At 39.5% G+C, this 26932-nt stretch overlaps 1 protein-coding gene across 1 annotated transcript in view; it reads right to left on the bottom strand.

The window, feature by feature from the left end:
• DDX10 (DEAD-box helicase 10) overlaps positions 1–26932 on the bottom strand; it is a 176137-nt gene that overhangs the window by 49064 nt on the left and 100141 nt on the right. The window contains exons 14-16 of the mRNA XM_082065078.1: positions 21928–22041; positions 19565–19726; positions 3329–3385 (exon numbers count right to left, since the gene is read on the bottom strand). Coding sequence (XP_081921204.1) covers positions 3329–3385; positions 19565–19726; positions 21928–22041 — 333 coding nt within the window. The remainder of the gene's footprint in view (positions 1–3328; positions 3386–19564; positions 19727–21927; positions 22042–26932) is intronic.

The raw sequence follows: 26932 nt of genomic DNA on the forward strand, positions 1-26932 counted from the left end.
ACATTGCATTTGTAAATATCTCATCAAATTCTCCTAAACTGGGAGACAAAGAAATGATGATAAAAAAATCCCCCTAAAACTAAGTTTCTAGTTTTTCTTCAATAGGAATATAAAACTTCTTTTGCCTGTTTTCACAGCCTTTTGCACTCAAATTTAATTGATGGTCATAAATTCCAAGAAATACTTTCTCCAAAGCATCCTTTAAGAGCCCTCACGTCTTACCCATTCGAGCCAATAACGCTGCAGCCACCTACTCATCTAATCCTGGGCTCCATCACATTGAGCAGAAGGCGCCAGAACCGGGTTGTTTGGTCCCAGGTACAGGGAGCAAAACCTTCCCAGCAATTGCCCCCGTGGCACCAGAAGAAAGAGCAGGAGGCCCATTTCTCCTGTGATCTTTCCTTTTTGTTGGGACACGCACAAAAAAACCCACACTCACGCAAGGCATTTAAACTTCAAAAGGAAAAAAAGAATCTTAAAATAGAGATATTCCTCCTCCTCCTCCTCAAAACAACATGGGGGTATAAAACTGAAGGAAAGCTTTTATTAAAAAGGTTAGGCCATGAGTTCAAAAATTATAGGTAAATGAAAAATGTCAAAAAGTCAAGATTCCTCGCACAGGAAAGCGATGAACATGTACAGGACAGAGAAATCCTAAAACTAAGAGTATCACAATTGAAGAATATAAAATTAAGACTAAGATTTAATACCACAAGTGTATGGTTTGAAGGGTGAAAATAAACCGTAATTCATAATGTTTTAGTTCCAAATAAAGTCATTTTTCATTTTGGGAAAAAAAGAAAACCAGCATCCATTAAGAGTAACGTGCCAGGCCCTATCCAGTCAGCAACGGGACACAACCAACAACATGACTACAGAAATTACACTAAAGTAGGGATGCGAAAGTCATACTTGATGAATTATTATTTGATGTTTAGAATAGGAAAGTAAATTGCCGTTTTGGTCATGTCAGATCCAGCAGGCTATGTACTAGTGAAAGATAATAAATAATATTCTACAACCCAAGGCGTTTATAATGTGAGAGAGACACCGTTAATAAAACAAGGTGAAAAAAGCAGGTAGACAAGAAACAAGAAATATGACCACAGCTGCTTTGAAGTGACTGGCTGCTCATAATTGTTGATCTAGCTGTTGACTCCAGCTGCTAAACAGCAATAATATAGCTAAAAATACCTTTTTGTGGTTTTTTTGATTCTCCTTACTGCTTTCACTTTTAAGAAAATGCTATTAATTGCCAAAAGATTTATGTGTGGCAGAATAAATGGTTCACAAGCTATATTTGGAAAGCACTAGTAAAAATGTGAATGTTTTTGAACTCATGATTAAAGCAGCATATATTTTCTAAACCAGTTTCTGTTTCAATAGTTTGTGTTTTGCTGCTTCCTTCCCCGCCCCCCCCGGGGTGTCTCCTAGGAGCTGCTTGAGTCATATCCCACACGGACTACAGAGAGCTTCAGCTACTGTGGCTTCATCTCTAAGATTCTGTGAAGAAGGGAGTGTTTTTAATTAATTCCTCAGACACCCAGCAGACGGAAACTGCCACCTTTATCTACCGTTCACTGCACCCTTCCACATCCAGGCTCCACGCTGGCCGCCTTTCCCAGCAGAACCATTTCCCCCTTAAATGAGCCCCACTGAAAATGACAGGGCTCAGGCTGCACAGTTCCGTCAAAAATAGGTTGTAAACAAGAAAAAAGCCCAGAAGTTTTCATCAAGGACACATATCAGCTCCCGAGGCTCGCACCTTCTTGCACAGAGCGAGCTAAGTGCTTCAGGAATAAAATTAAGACAAAGGAATAGCAGGTTTGCAGCTGGTACTCTCACAGAAAACACACGAGAATCTCACACTAGACTAGGACTAGTAAATCAGCTTTCCAAGCCAAGTGCTGCACGGAAGAGAGGCAGAGGTGCATCAAATTGTGGCTTTATCTTACACAGTTTTGGAGGCGAGGCTCCACGTTTAGCCCATACCCCCAGACAGACACACACCACACAGACAGATCATTCCTCAACAGATATCAGCTTCATTTGTTTTCCAGCAGGACAGAGAGATTCATCTGCCTGGCAAATAATGGGACATGAGAAGTACAACAGCAAGCAGATCCTTTTGAAAGGAATGAGGTTATCTCTCCGGCTGCTGAATAATATGGCATTGGGGGGGTTTTATTCCTTAAAAAGAGGCAAAATTAGCAAGTGGCATTTACAAATGCAATACAGCCTGATTTGATCAGTGTTTTCTCCCTATATCAAGATGTTTGTCAATCATTCATTCCATAATTTTCCTAAAATGCTTGCTCAATACATTAAAAAGTATGCATCTCTATACATTCAATTACATGCAGAAAATTTCTGTTGCTTGATTGGGGAGTCACGATGCCAACAGCTCTCATAGCTTGCCATCTCTAAAGACAGAATAATACTTAATACTTAGTATAACTAGGCTTTTCATCTTAAACTGTAATTACTTTCCACTTCAGAAGTACAGAATTAAGTACCTTCCTATACTCAAGCCTCCCAGCACATGGCCAGCTTGCAAAAATCGGACACAGAACATTATTGATTTTCTCAAAGGAGTAAGATACTTGCCAGCTGCCAGGAACAAACCGTAACTATTCATGTGTAGCATACGGAGATGCAGCGTGAGAAATGACACACATTACTCGTCCATATTCTGGAAAATCATTGCAGCTGAATGAAATCTCGGTTTATCACAAACAAAGCAATAATGAAAACTAGAACAGCCTCTAGGAAATCAGTAACATACATATAAAGAAGAGCATCCAAAGGTTTTAACCATGGGTATAACATGGGGAAAGAATACACTTTAATGTAAATATGTGCTGTTTAAAGAAAAGGTTCAGCAGAAACAGGTTTAAATGAGATTTGAAAAAAAAAAAAAGAAAGAAAAAAAAAATCACCACAACCACAACTTACTGTCTGCAAGTTACAAACATGATCAAGTATTCAGAGAAGAAAAAATGGCACCACAGCTGAAATTACGACTCACTAGATATACAGAATAAAGAGGCTGCAATTACAAAAGGCTTCCATACATTTTGTGTATATATATATATACACACACATACATATACACACATATTCAGTAACATTGCTTTCTCAGTATCCTTCCACAGCAAGTCATTATAACGTCATCATAGCAAGGGAATATGAAAAGGCAAGCAAACAGAAAATGCCTTTAAAGAGTCATTAATCACAATATTGCTTATTAAAGAAAGGAATGAAATAATTGGAAAACAGTTTCAAACCCACAATCAGTAGCTTGATCAAAACAACAAAAATCCCTTACCTGTGCATTCGCATTCCTGGCTTCTCTCCTTGCTGCTTTTTCTTTTAGCCTTTTCTCCTAAAACAAACAAGATGGACAATTTTAAACCAAACTCCCGGGTTTTTTGTTCTTCCAATATTTTAAGATTAAAGTTGAGCCACCCAGATATTTTTAATGCATACATGCCATACTGGTGGTATTCACCCTACATGTTACTGATGAAAAGTGATAACTAAAAAAATCTGATTGAGATATTATTCATTCTTCTTGCTCTTAAAAGAAATTAAACTACAAGAATGATTCGAACTCACATTTTATCTTCAATGAGACTTGTTACTCTTAAAGGAATGACGCAACTAAGTATTTTGACAAAATTAGCATTTGTCTCTAAAACAAGGTAGTTAAAATGGCACCAAGAGATCCAACTTTTCTCCTTTCTCAGCAGCTTAATAGGAAATCCAATCCATTTAACAAACTAAAATGATGATTTTCCCAACTTCAGAATTGCTAAAGCAACTGGGGAGTGAAAGCTAAAATGTGTTTTCCCTGGCTTTCCTATCTCCATTATTAACAAACACTCTACAATAGCATTTGCTCAGTAATTGCATCAGTTCAGAAACTGTAACATTAAATTTCCTCCACCAAAGGGATTCTGCTATGGAAAAATGAGCAAAATGCAATGACAAAATTTATTCAAAGCTGCCCACCAAATCTCTGAACATACGAAAGTGGCCAAGACATTTAATTCAATTGACATTTATTGGCTGCTTTGTTGTTGTTCTTATTGGGATTACTTTATTTTTAAACCAACTGAAGGATTAGATAAAATTTAGACTTTGTCAGGTCCTTGCAGCTGAACATCTTTTAAATTTTTCCAACTTCCTGAGGTAAGGAGAGACATTCAGGTGAGGGCACACGTGCCCTAGGAAAAACACACCACTCAGCACATTTAGCACCAAGTCCACATAAAAGGGGACATTAATATCAGTCCAGATGCGACAGCTCAGCACAGAGAAGGCTGAAGATCTGACATATTTCAGCTCACTTGTGGGAGTAACAAGAAAGCTCCAGCTCCAGCAGTCCTGGTGCCATATCATCACAATGCTACCAAAGCATATTGGTAGGTATCACACAAAGTTGTTTGGAAAAGCAGTGTGCTTGAGTGCAGACCTAGGCAAAGGAGAACACAGCTGCCAATATTTTCAAAATTGGCATCTAAATTCAGTTTATTTTGAGCTATTTGTCTGTTACATCCCACTTTCTCTTCCCCCATTGCCCAAACTGCAGAAGCGTTAGCTTACTTTCAGCCTCTCTGAGTAAGGCAATCTCTTCTCTCCAAATCAAAACTAAACAGATAGAGTTCACCCTCCAATAAGAGACAGGGATAAAACTGCATGAGGCTTGTGTCTCTCTGCTTTATACAGTTCTCCAATGCTGTGTACACAGCTGTCCAGTAAAAACACCTCAATACACTCAGAGCTACGTGCCTTCAATGCGTGCTATGAAACAAAACAAAAACCCCACCACTGTAGAAAGATACAACACAGCTTTCTTATTATTTCAAGCCTGTTAAAGTAAGAAACGTCAATAAAATAATAATGGCATTTAAGGCAACAAGGGCATCATATGGTGCAGAAGAAGCCACAGGACCAAGAACTGTCTGGTACAGACAGAGGCAGCCTGCTCTCCAACAACCTAGACCCAAGCATCACAACCTCATGGTCATCCGTGTTATGATTCCTCCTCTTCCAAGTCAAATTTGTATTAATTTCTGATCATTTTTAGTTATGCTTTTCTAATGATTTTTACTTGTTTAACATTTTCACCCACTCTGTTTTTAAATTGTTTAGTCATGGATTCTTTACTCTTTGGAGTCACCATTGGGGTTCTCTCATTTTTCTGCTAAAACTGTGATCCTTTTCAAACTTTACTCCTGAAGAAGTTGAAAAGAGCTAGAAAGTTAAACACCAGATATTACAAAGCAGGATAAAGCAGCTTTTAAATTGGATAGTCCAGAAAATTTAAGACAGAAAAATTCTATGGTATATGAAAAGATAGTGTCTTAATTACAGTCACAGGCTTAAGCCAATCTAACAGCAGTCCAAACTCCTGCTCAAGGGATTTACAACAGAAACTGAAAAGACAGCTATGAAAGCAGGAGATTGATATAATGCCATAGAAGAGGAGTATTCCAGACAGCATAATATATGTGTCTAAGGAATGGTAAAGACACAAAAAGATTCTGAAGTTAAGAGGTGCTGAAACTGAAATCAGCAGTACAAAAGAAAAACAAGGCAGAGAAGCAATCAAGAGAATATGGTGTCAAGAGTTGTTGTTGTTGTTGCTGTTGTTTTGTACTGGGGGGGAAGAGAGAGTATTTGGTTACTTGTCAATGAAAAACAAAAGCACATTGGCACTGAGCTGGAGTTAGGAGTGCATTTCAGAAGCCAATGTCCAAACCAGGCCCACATCTGCTGTGTTTCACACCACAAGGGACCCCTCAGGAGCACAGGTAACACGCTCCAGCCAACGTGGGACACTCACAGGATCATTGCGACTGGGAGGAACCTCAGGGGGTCTCTGGTCCAACCTCCTGCTCACAGCAGGTTGGCTCTGAGGTCAGCACAAGGCCTCATCCAGCTGGGTCAGACTCCCAAAGTTGAAGACTGAACATCTCAGGTAGCCTGTGCCACCACTTGACTGTCCTCACACAGAAAAAGTTCCCCTGATATCCATTGCTGAACCTCTTGTTTCAACTTATGGCCATCATCTCTTGCCCTCTCGCTCTGCACCACTGTGAAGAGCCCGGCTCCATCTCCTCCGTGACTTCTCTGCAGACACAGGGTGCTGCTGCCAGGTCCCCCCGAAGCCACCGCTGCTCCAGGCTGAACTGCAGCTCCCCAGCCTCTCCTCACAGGGCCACCATCTGACTGGCCTCAGCTGAGATCACTCTCGTTTGTCAATGCCTTCGATACTGGGACTACTGGTGGTGTGTAGGATGTCATGAATAACAAAGAGAGGAATGACTTCCCCCAGAGTGGTTTGGTTCAAAGCATCAGATAAAGAGCTAATCCAGCATAACCCCCCACGACACAGCGCGCTAACCAGCTCCCAGCAGCAACTTACTCTGCAGTCTTGCTCTTACTGGGCTATTTCACTTGCTAATGCCGGATTAGTACTCAGTCTTTAAGTTGGGCTTCAATTCCAGAAAACAAGCCTATTAAGGAACTGCTTAAATTTATACATGACTTCAAGCACATGTAAGTACATACAGTGTGCTGAGCAAATGCTTAAATACTTTTCCCCAGTCAGGACCTTATTTCCTGTTACCCAGAGGACAACTGTATATTCTACTGTGCCAAGGTAATATCCCCACGTAATAAAGACACCCTTTCATATGACTGCATAAAACCCAGACATTAACTACCTCGCCTTAGGTTAAAATGAAATGCTACAGCACAACCAGAAACACAGATCTCCAAAGACCGGGATGAGTATTTTAACTCTGATATCATTCGTTCTCACTCTGCTACTGCTAAGAAGAAATATGGGCCCAGGCAGAATACACATGGACAATGTACTATAAGACAGCTGTAAAAAATAACCAAATGAGGCCAAGTTGAACCAATCAAACAGTTTTATATTAATTTAATTCAAGTGAATAGATTCTGTTTATCTATGGATAAGCCAGTAACTATCTGTAATTACTAAACTGTCCAGCATTAGTTTTCACACATGGGGGAAAAAAAACAACCAACCAACCAACCAAAAACAAAACAGAAAAGTCTGGATTTTCTTGGAATATCTAACGTGTAACACAATAAGAATGCCAAGTTTATCACTGTTCTGTCAAGCTATAAAGCACCACTTGTAAAAATAACAACTAGTTCAGAGATTAAATGGATTTTTCATTTATTTCCATTTACTAGGGCACAAACCCAAAAATCATAGAATCATAGAATGTCAGGGATTGGAAGGGGCCTCAAAAGATCATCCAGTCCAATCCCCCTGCTGGAGCAGGAACACCCAGATGAGGTTACACAGGAAGGTGTCCAGGCAGGTTTTGAATGTCTCCAGAGTAGGAGACTCCACAACCCCCCTGGGCAGCCTGTTCCAGTGTCTGTCACCCTCACTGTGAAGAAGTTTCTTCTCATATTTAAGTGGAACCTCTTGTGTTCCAGTTCATACCCATTACCCCTTGTCCTATCATTGGCTGTCACTGAGAAGAGCCTGGCTCCATCCTCCTGACACTCACCCTTTACATAAACATTAATGAGGTCACCCCTCAGTCTCCTCTTCTCCAAGCTAAAGAGACCCAGCTCCCTCAGCCTTTCCTCATACGGGAGATGCTCCACTCCCTTAATCATCTTTGTTGCCCTGCGCTGGACTCTCTCCAGCAGTTCCCTGTCCTTCTGGAACTGAGGGGCCCAGAACTGGACACATTATTATGTTTCAAGGTATGAATATTTAATTATGTCAGTGGCTGCCACTGTTACAGCAAAACTTCATAACCCAGCACCATGAGGCTGTCAGATAAAGCCCTAAAACATCACAATCTGATTCAATACTCTTTTATCTACAATAGCAAAGTCAAACATCCATATTTTCTTTTGCAATTATATTGAATAGCTCTCCTTTGCACCCATATAGCACCTTCTTCATAGTTGAAAGATCTAGTCATGTCCTTGCCAGGCTATCAACACTGACGATAAGAAAGAAGTTTAACCAAAAATCATTGCAATAATTCATTGCAGCTTAACTCCTAAGAAAGTGCTGCCAACCCCTTTAGACCAAAACCAAGCAATATCTCCTTAAAGGCAGTAGGCAGAACATTCATTTATCATCCTACGTCAGCAACATGGTGGACGCAGGTTTTGAACAGAGGCTAAACGCAGGTTATCTAGATGTCATTTAAGAACCAGTTTGGATAGACTGAGTACCCCAGATTCATGGCCTTATAAAACAGGAGAGGTGATGTTGCTAGTCTAAGCCTACTTATCTTTGATTTTTAGACCATGTGTAAACTTTCTAACTGGTCTCTCAACCAGTTTGAAGGAACCCTCATTATCAAAGTTTAGGTCCTTATGCAGACACATGCTTATCATGCCTCCTCTTAACTTTCTCATTTGCAACATGAAGAATATCAACTCCAGATGTCTCTCAGCATATAGATCTTTGTTCCTAAATATTTCAAGGCCAGACATACCTGAGACCTCACCATTTCCTCAACCTGACCTGTCACTTCTGCTTGTACATTCAAGAATTCTATCAGCCTTTCTGATCCTGTCAGAAAAATACCACTGCAATAGGTCACGTTGAATTGACCAACTGACATCACCCAAATCTTCTTCAAGGTCTATATCTCTAAGGAAAGAGCTCTCAGTCCTAAAATTCTATACTAAATCTCTTCTTCCTAGAAATTTGTGTTTCTGCCTATCTTAAAACACAGCTTTCTTTGTTCAAGTCCAACTTTGCAAGAAAGCTTTCTTTCAGGTCACTAAAAATAATATGTTTCCCATAGAACAAATCCCGCTAGAAATATCTACTTAATCAGAAGCCACTGTTTTGGGATGTTCCAGCTACTGAGGTTTTGGTCCATTAAATTTGTGCCATGTTTATTTTTTAATCAAAACACTTAAGTGAAAGGACTTGCAGAAATTTCAGTGTATTCCACAGATATATTTACAAACCAGATTCTGCTCTGATAAAAATACATAAACACACGCAGTCCACTACTTTCCACAAAACCATAGTGGCGAGCATTATATTCCTTCCATTTGGCTCTTCATTAATGGCATCACACAGCTCGGAGACCTTTTTGATCAGCTTATCCTGCAAAGTAGCTTTTTTTTTCTCCCCAATTACACATCTAGTTAACAAGTATGGTTAACAACCTCGGTAATCACAGGGGTGAAAATATTTAGTCATCATGTAATATGGCTAAATCATTTGGCTTTCAACAAAACAAAGAAATGTTACAGTTACTGAAACCTTCTACCGTTCCTGCACTAGAGCCGACAGCAGAACCAGCTCTGCCCGACCAGGAGCCAAAGCTATGGGTAAAGCAGCTCCTAATATGCGGAAAAGCTACTCGCTGTTGCTAACCCTGGACTTAAGAAGTCTGCTGCTGCTGCCTTCTTTCCGCACTCCTATTTCCTCTTTCTTTCACTGTTGGGTTTTGAAACAAAAATCATACCGCTTTCACTTCTCCTCAAGGCTCCAACATGCTTATTAAAAAGAAATATTCTAACATTTACATTTCATGTTCTCAAGTTGAGATTTAAAAAAAAACAAACATAATAGTAGCATAACAGCTTGCTCTAGTTGGTGAGGTTAGGAAGATGTGAAAGATGCATGTATAGACAGCTTAAAAGTCAAGTTTTTAGTCATAAAAAAGCAGATCCAGCAACTTTGAAAGCTGAAAGTTGTTCTCTGCTAAACCCTCCACACCCCCACTCTTTCTTTGACTCTCTTCTTTCCATAGTTAAGAGTTCATTTTACTTTGTCCAGAGGGTTAATTGCAATATTCAAAAAATACAGGGTTTATTGCCATGTACTATTAACAGCTTTATTTCATACAGTCATTTTTCTTTCAGCTTATTCATTTGTAAAATATCTGTACAATAAAAGTCTCCTTTCCTTCTCTTAAAGAAGTCGTACACAGGTCATAACTGCTCAGACTTCCATTAAATCAATTCCTTTAATTGGTGATATACAGCAGTTTTACCAGACTGAAATGTCACTGACCTCTTCTATTTGCTTACCTAAAGGCAAGAAATAGTTTTAATCAATACAACTAATTAATCTTATGGCCTATTTAGCCCTGACAGCATTAAAAAAGCCTATGGCAAACCTATTTCCTGTAAAAACTTCCTGTTCATCTGAGTCATCTTAAGTCTTTTTATTTAAATGCTCATAACTCCCACAGATTTTGATCAAAGATTTTAATGCTGAGGTTTCAGTAATTGATTTTTTACATACTGATGCTGTGACTTGGAGCTACCAACCTGTTCTATTTAACAGCTGAGGTAGTGGTCTACCACACAACAGATCTTAGAGGTGGCCAAGTTTTGAAACAAATCTCTCTGTTGCCTGGAAAAATCTGTCATTTGCAAATACATCTTAGTTGATATCAGCACCTGATATAACTTCTCAGTACTTTACTATCTCTTGTTATTTTAGTGCAACATAGTTAAGGACAATCAGCTGTGCTGCATAAAATGCACGAATAGCTGTTCTGAAGTTCACAACATCCCTCATACACTGGCCTCATTATATCCAAGAACTGTTTTCCACCCAAATTCTAAGGCACAAATGTGCTCTGAAAAGTTACTTAATAAACGGCATGGTGGTACCCCACATATTGTCTTACCTCAGATTTCACACCAAGTCTGTGCTGCTTACATGCAAAATATGTTTCAGTATTATTATTATTTTTAACTGCTCAGCTTGCAAGCAACTTGGTATCTGAAAATCCAGTTCTAATAAATATGGCACCAGCCCATAAAGCAAGTTTACTAACTTGTAGCTGCACAATCAGCACACACGTGAGCCAACACGGATCAAACTGCGCCCTCGTCTATGGTGGTTTTGCTCTGCACACATGGATGGAAGAAAAAACAGAATTACTGAGACCTATTTATTAATTACTTAAAAATAAACAGAATGGGCAAGGACCAAATACACGTTGAGTTAGCAAATTCCATTTCAACAGTCACTTTTTGGCCACTGCTACATTTTATACTGCTATGTAGTTAAATATTAGTCTTGCTATACACATTAGGAAATCATCAACATGCAAGAAATGCTCCAACCACCAAAACAAACCAGCGTTCGCAACCACAAGATAAAACTGAATCCACTTATTAGTATTTCTTTGAATATTATTTAAAAAAATCTGGACATTAAATACAAAATTGGTTTCTATTAAATAAACAAATCTTAACACCTTCAGGGAAAAGCTTTCCTATTATTTTGTTCTTGTTTTGTTGTGGGGTTTTTTTTAATCTCTTAACATTTGGTTTTAGAAATCTATTAAATAATCTCTTTAAGCAACAAGTATATAAACATAACAATGTAAAGCTCATCTGTAGAGATGATGTCAGAGCTGATGTTGACTTTATAAGGAGGAAAACTGAAACACATGGGCTTAGTATGATACATTTAAGACAACATAGGAAAAGCGTGGCATCAAAGGCACGTGAAAGACAGCACAGCGACAAACATTAAACAAGCACTGCAAAAAGTCTTAGAGGCAGCTGGAAAAAAAAAAAACCATTCTCATTTAAAAGAAGAAAACATAAACTAGCAGAAACTGACCCTCAAAAGAATGCTGTTAGAACGAAACCGACACAGGAAACCAGTGCACGGAACTGAAAATTATTCCTGTCTCATTTAATATCTGAACACACTGAACATGTGGTAAGGATAAAAAAAAGAATTTAAAGCTTTTAAGTACACTGTCTGTTTAAACATATATATTGTCATGAAAGTGATTTGGGATGCTCATCGACTGAAGAGGAAAGTGACAGAAGGTAGGACACATATATACATAAAATTTGTTTCTCACAACAATACGACATATTAAATCATAGTAATTAAAATACAGAGGCAGTCCAGTAACCACCTTTTTTGTCTACAAACATCATCTGAGCCAGATTCTGAACCTACAGAAATCAAAGGGATTCTTTCAAATTAATTCACAGAACCCTCCAGTCCACCCTGTACACACATACACAGAGAGAGGTAAAGGTAACTCTAATTCAACTCAAAACACAGTTTCAACAGAATTACATCAGGAATTAAGTTAGCTAATGGCATGTGAAAGCAACATTTAAAGCTCTGAACTAAAATCTTAATGACAAAGCCAATGGGGGTTGCACTGCAAAACACGCTAGTATTTTCTAGATAAAAGCAGAGGAAAAAGGCCTATGAAAATGCACTTTGTCTGCTGTGGCTGCTTTTGGTTTTGAAGGGATGATACCATTTAAGATCAGGAATTCATAATCCAGACAGGTCACAGACTCTTGCGCTGTCTTAAGGCAGCTGTTCCTAAGGTGACACCCGACTCCCGCACACTGGGTCTGAGAGAAGCAGAAACCCCTGGATCCCTGCGCCTGCAGAGCCAGGAACCCGGCAGCACCCCCGGCCTCAGCAGCCAGGGAGCAGCTCCCTCAGAACCTGCTGCGACAGGCAGGGGTCAGCATGCCAGCAGCCGTGACACTGCAGGACAGGCAGGGGTCAGCATGTGGGACAGCTATGGCACTGCAGGACAGGCAGGGGTCAGCATGTGGGACAGCTATGGCACTGCAGGACAGGCAGAGGTCAGCATGTGGGACAGTTATGGCACTGCAGGACAGGCAGGGGTCAGCATGTGGGACAGCTATGGCACTGCAGGACAGGCAGGGGTCAGCATGTGGGACAGCTATGGCACTGCAGGACAGGCAGGGGTCAGCATGTGGGACAGCTATGGCACTGCAGGACAGGCAGAGGTCAGCATGCCAGCAGCCGTGACACTGCAGGACGGGCAGGGGTCAGCATGCCAGCAGCTGTGGCACTGCAGGACGGGCAGGGGTCAGCATGTGGGACAGCTATGGCACTGCAGGACAGGCAGGGGTCAGCATGTGGGACAGCTATGGCACTGCAGGACAGGCAGGGGTCAGCATGTGGGACAGCTGTGGCACTGCAGGACAGGCAGGGGTCAGCATGCCAGCAGCTGTGGCACTGCAGGACAGGCAGGGGTCAGCATGTGGGACAGCTATGGCACTGCAGGACAGGCAGAGGTCAGCATGCCAGCAGCTGTGGCACTGCAGGACGGGCAGCCTGGCACTGGAAGCTCCTCACAGCACTATGGCTGTGACTCCACCGCAGCTCGAGTTAAGCCTCCACGCACAGCTGCGCTTTCCTGGCATTCATCCGATTACGGTGTACACAAACAACCTACTCGCAGTTATTTTTCTTTTTTTCACATCAAGAAGATGAGGCCAAGAACTCTTGATTTTGCTAGAAAAGCTCTTAGACAACATCCAAGGGTGCTTCAAGCTTTAAGTGTAGCCCATCTAGCTGTTGAAGCGCAAGAAATACAAACGATGAGCAAGGCCTTGCCTCCACCATCAGCACAGCAAGACCAGAGCAATGCTACTGCGAGTGACAAGGGATGGGATGCCTGTCAACTCACCTGTCAGTGTCCATTCCCCTTATCTTAATAGCTCTGCACTTGGAACACAACAGTGGCATTGCCTGCACACAACAGCTTTTATGAAAGGGCTCAGGTAGGCTTTCCAACAAAGCAATACTCTCTTCATTTATTTTACACATCTCTCCATCTCTAATACTTTTCTTCTTTGCTGTTCAGCTAAACGCTCCTCTCAGCAGCAACCTTTTTCCCATTATATTTTGCTCCTATGCTGGCACACTCTTTACGTAAGAGAATGTTATCGTCTTCGCCCAGCACCGCATTAAACCAGCTATACAATTACACTGAAATCTGGCAAATTTCACCTCAAATGAAGGACTATTGAAGTGCTTTACTTAAAGAGCATAAAACTGCACTGTGATTTTTTTCCCCTTCATATTCTTTCTGTTGAAATATGATGCTAATCTCTCTCCAGAATTAATGTACTGATTGATTTCAAACTACAAATACTATTTTTCATTAGTACATTTTTCTTCCAGCATACTGAATGGTCTGTGCTGTATAGTATCTATTTTTCTTTTTATTAACTGCATACATATATATATATATTATTTTTTTTTCTTTAATCACAAGTAAAAATTTGATAAAATAAAGAAAATCCTGCGGGAGTCTTTTCTGTTTCTTTAACTGGTTCTACACGGTATTTAATGATCGATTACAACTCTAAACCAAACATGCTTAAATCATAACTACTCTGTCATCAACAGAAATCATGTGCAGGATGGGGAGAGGGACAGAGCCCAGAGCTCTGGCCAGAGGGAGCTGCTAAAGGAAGGGACAAGGTGTGGGGCGTTCCCCCCCAGAGCCTTCCCATGGGGTGCACAGCCACGGCATAGGGTGAGGATTGGGCAGGGGGCAGGAGAGGGACAAAGGCTACAGCATCACCACAGGAAACAAACCTCGAGGAATATGGTGTGGCAAGAGACACACAGAGGAAAAATAATCTACTACAAGTATGGGCTGACATCATAACTGATTTGGTCATACCATTCTCCTACTACTTAGAATTACCAGCATTCCTGCTTTTAAAAATAAACTCACAGTTTGATTACAACCTTTGGCCAACTGCAGGTTGCAAAGGAAGAGAATTCTTCCTTGATAACTAAATTTAGGTCTCTTTTCTCCAATTCCTACACCAAGTGCATCTTTCATTGGATCAACTCAATTCATGCAGATTCCAAGTCATTATGAGGTGACCATAGTTTTCCAAGTACTCTCTCCGAGCATGCTAGACACCCTGTATATCTGTATGGTACCCTCTTTCCTTAAATGCACATAGAAATCATCATGGTTTTTAAACATCAGCTCTAATCTCAGCACTGAGGCTGTTAAATCATCACTAGTATTGTAACTCCATTATTCTTCCTTAGAGGAAGCATCCCTTCCAAATTCTTAAGAACTGTGTGTGAATTAATATAAAATTAACAAAGTTAGTCTCTGTCCTACTCTCCCCCACATATACTGATGCAAAAATTATTAGAAAACACTCATTTTGAACTCTACGTTTCAATCTACCTGGATGGTCTCTCTAGGGATACCTTGACTGTAATAACGTGGTTTGTAAGGATACCCTGTTAACAGCGAGACAAAGACAAGGAGAAAAAGTAATAAACTGAACACCAAATATGCTAATCCTGATGAGCCGTACGGCAAACAGTAACAAGAGACCTGAACTCCTAAGTCATTGATAGCTGAACACTGAAGGAACCACACAAGCCAACTTTGAGAAGGTTCACCTAAAATTTCGTAACTGGTAAGAACAAGATAAAAAAGGTTATCTGTCGGTCTCATGTGCAAGAGCAAACTTGTAATAGAATATTTGCAAGGCACTGTGAGACTGTGTGGAAAGTCCAGTACCTGAAAAAACCCAAGGTCAAGGCCAGTGACTGTGTAAGAGCCTGGTGGTGTGGGTATGGATATTGGATATGGATATGGATATGGATATGGATATTGGATATTGGACATATTTAGGGCCCATTAACAAATGCATTTAGGAAAGAGGAAACAAACCAGAGATACTCTGTTTCAATACAGTTTCTAAAATAGCTCTGTCTTTTTCTACTGAATTAAGAACAGCAGGAGCAAAATTAAGAGACCACGTAACTCCAAACTTCAGGTGGTACAAATCAGCACCATTTCAGTAGCACAAGGGCCACATAACATCTCCAGTTTCCTCCCAGCAACAGCAGTATCACTAGAAGATTCTGCAAGGAGTGTCGAAAATACAAAATATATATGGCATTTAAAATACAGACTTGTGGTACAATGCTTACAGTGCAACATCTTCTGAAAGATGCCCCCATGACCTGGAGTCTAACTCTTGTCCTACCACAACAACCGTGGTTGTTCAGTGTCTTCCAGGCAGGCACAGAACCGCCACATCTCGCAGTACCGGGCCCCTGAACGCAGGCTCAGCTTGTTTGCTACTAATACCGCCCAAACAGAATAAAATAAAATGAAAAATACTAGCCATTTTCTCGTGTTGACCATCCCAAGTTCACAGCATATCTTACTTGCTGGAAAATAATGTATGAAATAAGGCTCCTATTCACTTTCCCTTCAGCACCATTGGGTATTTTTCTGAGCTTGGGCTAGTATGCAGAAAGAGAGGTTATTAAGAAGTGAGATGAATCCCTCACTGCCACTATTTTCCTCCTAACAACAGTGTATTTTCAGTTGAAAACTTGAAAAATGGAGTGCGAAAACATGTTCTGAATACTTTATTCACTCTTCCCTTTACTGTTTTTTATAACATTTTACACATTTCAAAAGAGCTCAAATCTATACCTCTCACTGGGCTGCCATTAAATATCCATTAATGCAGAATTCTTTTCATACCATCTTGATCAGTGTTACTGCCCTTTCCCTTGTGCTCAACTGCTAAAATTTACTTTGCTTCCAAAACTTCAATAAGCGTTAATTACATCACAATTATACCCCAGATTTTATTTATTTTTATCCATTTTCAATTTTCCTCCATTTGCATGGGAAAGAGAGGATAACAAAATGTGAGACTCATGAAGGAAACCTAATTATAGTGTAGATGCTTTGCAGGTTTCCACAAGCCTTAAGGCAACTGCAACACACATCTCATCTAATCCAAGCATCTCATGAATGCATCAAAACATTTTTCTGATCATACTGAAAACTGCGCTCATTCAATTAAATGACATTCAAAATGGATTTAAAGCAATGGCCTGTGGATACTTTCTGAATAGTTTTGCTCTTCATCAGAAATAGTTTCGCAAGGAAAGTTCATATTAAGCTTACAGGCCATATTCACCTAAAAAACCCATATTTTGTGCAAGTTTTGATTGTAAGAAATTCATTTTTTTTCCCCAAAGATCTTTAATATTCAAGATTATATTGAAGAAACCATAAGAGGTATTCTCCGTGGAAGACAACCTATAAAATTACAAGCTTCATAAAATCACTGCTTTTTCTAGAACCACTGACGATCTAAATCAAAATCTGAACCTATGCGCAAGATATAAAAACCTGGATGAAGTAACATACGCTTTCATGGCCTTCCATAAATTATTTTGTTATTCTAAGTCACCACTTAGAAGGCAATATAGACACTTCAGGTATTAGCATATATTCAGCTTTGGAGGACTTTTGGACTACTGAAGTACCTACCATGTAGCAGACTGCTACATTTAGTTTATACAGAACAAAAATGCATTTGTCTCTAGCGCTCTTCTAATCTACCTATATAATAACTTTAATAAATTTATCATGTTTCAAAAATCGCTATAAAGAAAAAAAATAAAAACTGCCAAACAGACAAACCAGGAAACTACACCAAGCATCAGCTGTACTAAGAAGAAAAGAAATTAAGAGGAGGAAATATGAATCAAGATATGGACATTCGAAACTTGCTGAAAGTGAAGGAACAGAAGAAGGTTAAATTGATGAAAAAGCTAAGCAAAGATCTTGAACAAACCTGAAGCAAAAGTGGAGAGGAAAAACTTAACCAGCTGGGAGATCTGTAGGAGAATTCAGAAACCAAGCTGGAAACCCAAGAACTGGAGAGTTGTCACATCTGCTGTTAGAAAGGATGTCAAATGGACAGGAAGGAAAGGCAAACAAAGATGGGAAAGAAATAATTAGTGTTATTGCAGAAAGAAAAGGTCAGACGACAGAGTTCGTGCTCTGCCATGATGTATTTTGGCCGACAGTGAAGTATGGAGGATTGTAAAAGAAGCAATGACAGTGACCAGCGATGGATTTCAGACTTTGTATGAAAGGGACTGCTGAATGCCAGTGAGGGGATGCATAAGATGGGATGAGAGTACGTGATTTTCAAAAGCTGCTCTTTCAATGACACAAGAAGGGGCACTAAGACATCTGCACTGAGGCAAAATCTGAAGGCATTAAAATAAGGTAAGAAAGTCTCGTCTTTTCGCTGCTTTCATATCCTTTGTTGGCAGCACATTTGAATCTCTTTTACATAGGTTACAAGAAAACTGATACTTCTCATAATTTTTATATATATATGTGTGTATATATATATATAAAAACATATACACACACACACATATATATATAAAACATACATATAGAGAGAGAGATGATGCAGCCAGTTCTGCTCATTTTGCCCACCTCACTTTTGAAAAGAGGCATTCTCTTTTCACAGTATTACCACAGCTGAAATATTTCATCATTTGTTCTACTCAGCATTATAACGAGGAAGTTGTGTCAAAAGACCAACTGATGAAGTATTTAATCATTGAAGTCTGATGTCAAACATGCAACTTTGTCACTCAAAGTATATGAATTTGCTAGGAAATAGCAGATTGACTGGAAAGTCATAAATCTGTATCTCCTTCCTTACTTATTAAACTACATCCTTGAAATCTGATATTGCTTTCTGTAAAATTGACTATAATTTCACCTATAGCAGAGAAAACATTATTTATTTATAGCTACCTTCAAATGCAACACTTGGCTAATGAAAAGGTGAGTTTTTTGTAGATGTCAAATGACTGTAACAGGACTACTGGAGTAGACTTTGGAATTAAATGTGTGAAGTATGCTTTGACTTTAGCTGGAACACTTCTGTGCCCAAATATAACCTGAAGATTTCACAAAACCCCTCCAAACTATTTTATTCAAATACAAACCTTAAGAGACACTAGAGCATGTAGCACGAATCACTAGCAATCAAAATTCAAACTGGATAAAGCCAGCACTTGCAGAGCAGGGTAATAAAACACTTTTTAATGCTTTGGAAATTAGAAGCTTTGAGCATAAAGCAGGCCTTTAATAACACACGCTCCTGGGATCTCGCATTTATCTGTTACATGGAGAAATCCAAACCCTTTTCACGATGACTAACAGAATGATCCCTGAACAAAATGATATCCAACTGCGTTCCACGTGACTCGTACATGACAAGGTCAGAAAACTGTGCTTTGGTCCACGACAAATAATAGAGAAGCAGTTTGCAAAATCATGGTCTGCAATTTAAAGGTTTTTAAACGCCTAAGAAAAGCCAGATTGCAGACACTGAAGTTTTCAAATTACAGCCAAAATTATTTGGCACTATTTAAATAATTCATGAAATAAATTCTGATAGCTCTAATAAGACCGATACAAAAAGTTAGTACTTTCGCCTACCTGCAATGTGATATTGAACACTGAGCAAGCAGTAGTCTGAAGACATTTCAGAGACACTCTTTCACTTTCCCTTCGCACTAAACTTCTTCAACATTTGTTAGAGCACATATACCAAACAGTACTCTCTTCTGTGAAACAAACCCTTCCACTCAACACTGCTTAAAAAAAATGCTCCCCCTAACCTCTTACCAGATTTTAAAGCTGTAATTAAAACTCCACCATTACCAACAACTGGTATTGATTGCATAAGGCCTTGTGTTATCCAGCTACTTATGTCAGAACAGCCTTCTTCTCTGCACTGCAGTCTTGAGAAAACTGATGAATTTAAATCAACTTGTACTGCACTTTTTTCGCAATATATTTAAGCATTTTTCCTCACTGAATAATCCATATCAGTTTCTATTTCTGCACTTCAGTAAATGAGGTACAAGTCAACTTACCCTATGCTTTTCCTTTATTTTCTTCCTGTATGCTTCTTTGTCAAATTTGTCTTCTTCCCGCAGTATCTCTTTTGCTTTATCTAAGTTGATACCACTGGCATCATCTTCCTCATCTGCTCTCGCCAAACTGGATTTTTGCACAGGTGGCCACTGCTGTACCAACTGAATTATACATGTCAACAAGAAAAACAACGGTTAGAATCATTTTTCCACAAAGTGTTGATGCCCTAAATATTCCAATACATTATTTTTCTAGACTAAATAAAAAGGAAAAAAACAAACAAAACTTTCGCATAATACAAACTTGGAAAACTTATTTAATACCATATTCAGTCAAAAACGAGTATTTGAAAATAATGTCTCCATTATACCATATTACTGTTTAATGGATTCACTTCAACTTCTTCTCCTTGTTTTCTCTCTTTGCCTAATGGAACAAATAATTTATAATCCTGCTAGTCATTTTGGGAGAAAAATTATATTTGCTTTTAACAAATGACTCTCCAAAATATATGCAACAGAACAAAACACTAGTAAATCTAAACAGTATGTTTTCATATAAACAATCAATATCCCAGCATATTAACTGAGAGAAAAAGGAGATAAGCCTTCATTACACAGCACATGAAAAACCATGACTGCAGATTCATGTTTTAGGGAAAGCAAGAAGAACAGATATGGAGGGTTTCATTGGTTATTATAGGAAAACTCGATTGGAATTGTTTGATGATTTAAGTTTGCCTTGTGGATGACATGCTGAAGCTTCCCTTAAGTATCTGAAACTCTAAAGAGAAGACAAAGACTACATATTCACCACAAAATACCCCCACATATCTTATGACCTAATAGCTTACACCTCATGGTATAAGAAGACCTCATCTGGGTGTAGTCTTTGCAAAATCATTCTTGCTTATGGATTGTTAGAGTAGTAAATCTAAAAACAAAACTATATAGCAGAAAATATATCATTGAGACACAAATGCAAACCCAAACACCTTTAGGACTCCCTAATGCACACAGGCTGTTATTCACCTGGATACTGATAAACCAAACCTACCTTTTCCACTTCCATTTGTAAAATGTGGTTTGTGTATTTGTATTTTCTAGAAAGACAGATTTCTTAAAGGAGCCTTATTTTACCAAAGAAAAGCATGTGGATTGGAGCAGTAGAACTGTAAAGCACAGTTTTACACAGCTCAGAAGAAGAGCAGGAACAACACCCATAGATGCAAAATATTTGCTTCATTAAACAAGTCACCACTTCTCCACTGTGCTACTCTTCTAACTGTAATCTTTGTACTATTTTTTTCCTCCATCTTCACTCCTTTTCGCTTCATTGCATAGATACAAAAAGCATTTGCATATAAAATTTAAAATGACAGAGCACCTTTTGAATATCTAAAAATATCTGAAGATATTATTTCCAGTCAATGGGGCAACCTCTGAAACCTTTTAAATTTTGTCTAATGTCAGCAACCATATGGCTATACTCCCTTCATCTGCAATATCAAATGCTTTATTTGCTCACAAAAGCAAATGATATACTTGTAAAGGTGACCACTTTCAGTTTAAGCCTTACTGAAATTAATCTAGAGTAAAAAACAATCAAACAAACAAAAACAGTATCTACTTTTTTTTCTTAATTCTGGAAATGGAAAAACAACATATACAGCACGTGAAGCTGTGAAATCAAATGTTAGAAAAGTTTATGAAGCATAGAGACTTGCAGTGAGGTTATTGCCACAATGAAACCCTAGAGTGACTGGCATCCCCAATAGTTCCTTTCAGTATAAAATCAAAACATTTTCCAGGGGCTATCAAAAGATCCAGTTAAATTACTGACAAATTTCAGTGCACTGCTACATCAGCACCAGTAGGCGAAAATCTGGTGTCTCCTTAGCCTTCCTAACAACACTTTTAATCTAGAAATAGTGAATGCTGGAAAGAAAACCAGGGACTTCTTACAATTCCAGTACATTAACTCAAGATTCAGGGTAGCTTTAGCAAATACCTACAGAAAAAGTGTTTTACATTTCTGTAAGACAGAAACAGACTCTCGATTCCACCTGAAATTGAAGACAATAGGCAGAAAAGAGGTACAGTTCTGTACGACCAGTAACAGCTGTCATACAAGTATCTTTCACATACAAAGGTGACAAGAGGTCAGTGCTCAGCATTCCTCTTTTTCCCAGTGGAATTGAATTCTAAATGGAAGCTGAACAGTTTTGCAAAACTTAACCACTTATGGAAACCACACACTTTTGAAAACTGTATCTTTTTATACAGATACTCAGTATTTTTGTCTTTAAAGAAACTACAAATGCACTTCTCACTAAAATACAGTTATTTTGAATTGATCTTACCTCTCCATCTTCAGTAAAAACTATTTTTGTGTTGACTTTAAATTTCTTCTTCAAGATTTTTTTGGCTTCTTGGGTTTTAGTTGTTTTTTTCTTCATCTTTGATTTTGATGCATTCTGTATAAAAGAAAATGAGATTTCTTAGGGGTTTTTTTCTAGTCACAGAGTATACGCGTTAAACTTTCTTAAAAGCAATTAGATGTATCAAAATGTAATTCCTAAAACACAAGTCATTTCCAGTAAAAATTAGCTAAGAAACCTTATCATAAAAGTGTTTTAAGCGGGTCATATCATGAGGACCTCATTTACTTCGATAACAATTCAGCCTAATTCAAATCCTGTCAGCAGCAGGACACCGGAATCATTCAAACATCACTAACCTTTCTGGGACAAGGACACCAGATTCACCAGCTTACACTGTTAGCAAGCCTCATCACGCATGAAATCCAGTATAACTGACTGAAGCCATTAGCTAGTACTGATCGGTACCACTTCCATCTCACTTGTCATCACACTGTCCCCAGGCACCGCCGCACACTAGTTTGATTTATTTCTGTGTCAATGAAGGACAAAAGTGGCCATGCAAGAACCTTCCTATTTCGTAACTCGTGTCCCTTCCAGTCACATCAGGGTGCAGAACATCAGCGCCAGGAGGTGTTTACCCAACTTAGCATTAAATAACATTTAGAATCACAAAAATTATTAGCACTATAGGAAAAAAGTTGTAGCGAAAAGAAGTGGTGAAGACACCACAAAAACTAATAAAAGAGCCTGCAGAAACTGTTCAATCCAGACATTAACACCATTTCCAACAGCTTGGGGTTGTTCTTTCCTGGCTACAACTGAGAAAGCAACACAGACCAGAAAATGCCAGTATTATCAGCAAAACAGCATCCCCGTATAAAACACACCAATACTAAAGTTACATTTATTTTTTGTGTGTGCCATCTTGCTGTTAGAACAGGTGAAGAGGTCACTTCTATTTTTGATAGATTGAGGATTTATCCATAGCAGTTTTGCAGTTTGGAGGTAGTTTGCAACTCTGGGAAGAGCACTTTCATTACTTCTGTAAAATGCGGTGGAAAATAAATCATGACATCCCCAGATGGCCTGCATAGGTTTCACAGAGACACCCGTCTGATGGCAACACCACGGAACTGAAGAACATGGGGATACCCACCCTCCAGCTCTTCTTCTGAGAGCTTTGCCTTTCAAGAACAAAGGCCGAATGTGTTCGGGTATCTAAAGGGACACAATACACACAGAGGACATTTTAAGCAATAATTGCCACTGCAGAAAGTATTTTATAGCAAAAGATATTCCACAGGAATATGTGGAGACTCCATAGGATAAGACCCAAAACTCACTCATCATCCTGTAAAGATGCAAAGCTCCACTACTCAGGAGAAGTGCCTGAAAAAGTCACTAAACTGTCTAAACTTCTGATAAATAACAGAAAGTGGACAAAGCAACCAGAGAGAAAAAGGAAAAACTGAACTTCTTTTTCTCACTTTTTTATTTTGGTCATTTTAATCAGTTTCATGTTCTAAACCAAATCTGCTATAAAAGGAAGCAAAAAAAACCCCTCAAAGTTGCTGTCATTATGGTCAGCACACTAATGCACTGAAATACGAACTACAAAAGAGAAAAATTACAGTCTTCCTAACAGGAAAAACGGCTTGTGACAGCTACTGCACTGTGTTATCAAGTAATAACCATTATCTATTATAGAAAACAGTAACTGCAGAAGCACTTATGTCCTCAGTATTGTCGTACGATTTGTTGCACTGTGCAGCTTCTACTACTTAGGCATTCGCGTAACAGCTCAGAAAGCTGCGCTGTCCCCTCATTCCTGCTGTTTACCCCACAAACACAAACTGTTTTGAGAGTCTGCACAAACGTAAACCCCTTACCTCAAAATATGGACTACTTAGCAGAAAAAGAAGAATTGTCCAGAGGAAGAATTCAAAAGAGATGTACTTCAAGGTGGGTGGATGATACTTGTCACTACCACATTTTCTTCAGCAGTTGCTTTTGGTTTTGTTTTGTTGTTGTTATTTTTGTTTGTTTTTAAATAATCTTTCATTTCTGCACTGCCAGTAATGTCGGTATCAGCGTAAGATGCTAACGAAGAAAAAAGTGACTGAAAGTCTCGAACTGAGGCATCAATATTTTGTAAAATTATATTTAAATGTCGATCTCAGCTGTTCACATTACTTAGTTTAAAAAAGGTTTTCCTGGCTAAATAGCACAAATAACCAATGAGCTGTCATAGGCAACATTTCCAGTTGTACTTTTTTCCCCCTCCCTGCTCTGTGTGATTTTGAGAAGTATTTTGATGCTGCAAAGTAGCATGGAAACAAATGGTATAGGACAAAATTTCCAAACCAAAAGAAGGAACAAGAGGAGGAAGAGATGAATGGGGAGCTAAACTCCCTCAGTATACACCTAAATGCATAGTATGAGTTCAGTGTGTGAATTTGACAGATTTACAATTCGCAGCATTAAGAAGAGTCAAGAGATCCAAATTTTAAAAAACATACAGGAATAGAGCATTAGTATAAAACTCTACACAACTCACAGATAATGAAACTGTGGGTTTTTTTATTAGGATGCTTTCAGTGCTTTACTAAACTGAACACACTTCCAAGACAATGGCTACCAAGGCTCCCTCAGCTTCAGATGCCACCTCCTGACTGACACAGTTTAAGTCCAAATGGGCTCAGATACCAAAACGTTTTCATCACAGCTGCAGACACAATTTTACAAACCATGACTTCACTGTTCAGCAGACGTGGTGCAGCCCAGGGAGGCAGGAGGGTGGGTGAGTGCGGGGGTTCCTGACCTGGCCTCTCTCTCCCAAGGGGGAGGCTACATGGTCCAGAAGAAATCAGTCGTGAGGTGTATATAGACCTGGCGCTAGCGTGGGGTCCCACAAATGCTGCTTTAGTCCTCTTCTGGAGACCTCTCTCACATTGTTCTGGAGTCCCTACACAGTCCTAAAGTCTCTCCCTCCACATATCTCCAGTAGAGTCTTTCAGAGCATCTATTCCCCACATCTCAAGAGCCTCTTCCCATATCTCCTGTCCCAGTGGCTGCCGCTCTATTTTGAACATATCTGAGCCAGGAGTTCCTTCAACTGGCTGCATTCTGGATGCAGGATGGGTTGCTCACATCTACCTCAGCTCATGGCCTCCTCCCCCACCCACACTACCCCTGGGACTCTCACACCCAAATACTCAATGCCCTCACCCAAATTTCTAATACCACTGCCTGTCTTTGCTTTGACCCCACATTCAGACAACTACACTGAAACATCAGTTTCCCATCAAGCAGGAGTCTGATTCACCCACTGTAAGCAGCATAACAGCAATGGATAGCAGACCTCAGGCTTTCCTAATCTTCAGTGGCAACCCCTAGCTCCCTGTGTTTTCAAGCCATTCTGCTTATTCGTTTCCCATACTCATCTTTTGTACTAGAAGATACCTGACAATTTAGAAGCAGCAGGCTGGCATTTAACCCACATTCTCCATGGCTTCATCTCTTTTCTTCACAATGGGTTCACCACACCAGCAGACACCAGCAGCTGCTGGTGCCTGCCAGAAGATCTCCTCCATCTGCCAACCTCAACTGCTGCATGGGATACAGAAGCGATGACTCCCCTGTAACTGCTCAGTTAAGGAGCTGAGATCTGGGGTCACAGGCTCTGCAGGAAGGAGCCTGTCCCATCAGACAGGAGCTAATGGAGGGGTTCTGCTGACAACCAGCCCTTGCCCCTAATGCCAGAGCCAGCCGCAGGCTGAGGGGCACAGCAGCTCCCCACAGACCGGCTCACTCCAAAAACACTGCACATCAAAGCCTGCCCAACCAACATCTACCTCAGCAAAGGCACCTCTGGAGCTGAATTATACCACCAAATAAGTCGTTCATCAGAACAAAGTGGGCACGCGTGACCTGGGCACAGGCTCTCATGTTGCTGTGAGATATCACAGGGTTCTGCATTGAACTCCGGTTGGTAACAGGAGTCCAAGCAGCAGCTGGTGCACACGATGAGAAGAGGCTCCCGTTCCCCACCAGTGCGGACTCTGCACCCTCTGCCCAATAAAAACTGGTCCTCAAGTCTCATTTCTTCTTCTATGAAGCTGTGGGAATAGTTAAATTGATCAGACCAGATCAGAGTGATAACCAGCCTCTTTCAAATAATAATTACGCATTAGACAAGTCACATAAGTTTATAAAAATTTCATAAAACATAGGCTCAGCTGCAGGGTTGAAGGATTTTCCATTGTTACTAATCAAAAGCCCAAATTTCTTCTTCCTTTTGCACATGCACATGCCAGATGGCTTGCTGGATTATTTAATGAGTTAGAATAAAAGCCAGCTCTCAGAAGCACAACAAATTCAAACATTTTTATATATGATCAGAAACAATACAGCTAATAGGCAAGTTCTTTTCTTTTTTTCTCAAGAAGGAGCAAGCTCTTGTTTTCCAGCTTCAAAGGTATGATATTCTTAGCTGAATCTATGACAAAGGTTTTCTAAATTAAGATACTTACAAGTTTAAGACATAAGATTTCAATTCAATTATTTTTTTCTGAAAAGACAGGGCATCAGAAACACAAATGACAGGAAATTTTGCTATTCTATTATGGAATAATTTTTCTTCTTAATACAATTTTTAAAGTCAATAGTTTAGACTGAGTATGCAATCCACAGCAACTCAAGATCAAAGCACTTACAGTCTCTTACTGTAACCAAGACAAATACTTTTGCTTTGACCTTTGGATCGTTACAAATCATCAAATGTAAAGCTTATTTGTTTCTAACTACATTTTCCTTCTTAATTTCAACTCAACAAGCCTGTGAAAGCAAGCACAGTAGATCCAGTACAGAAGCTGTCTGAAGATAGGACTACATATGGTGGGGTAAAACATGAGTAGAAAAAAAAAAGTTGTAATCAGTTCTCCGGTCTGCACTACTGCTTTCCTTTTTTTTGTGGGATTTTTTT

Source organism: Streptopelia decaocto (genome assembly GCF_964273445.1).
Source record: "Streptopelia decaocto genome assembly, chromosome: 1".
NCBI lineage: Eukaryota > Metazoa > Chordata > Aves > Columbiformes > Columbidae > Streptopelia > Streptopelia decaocto.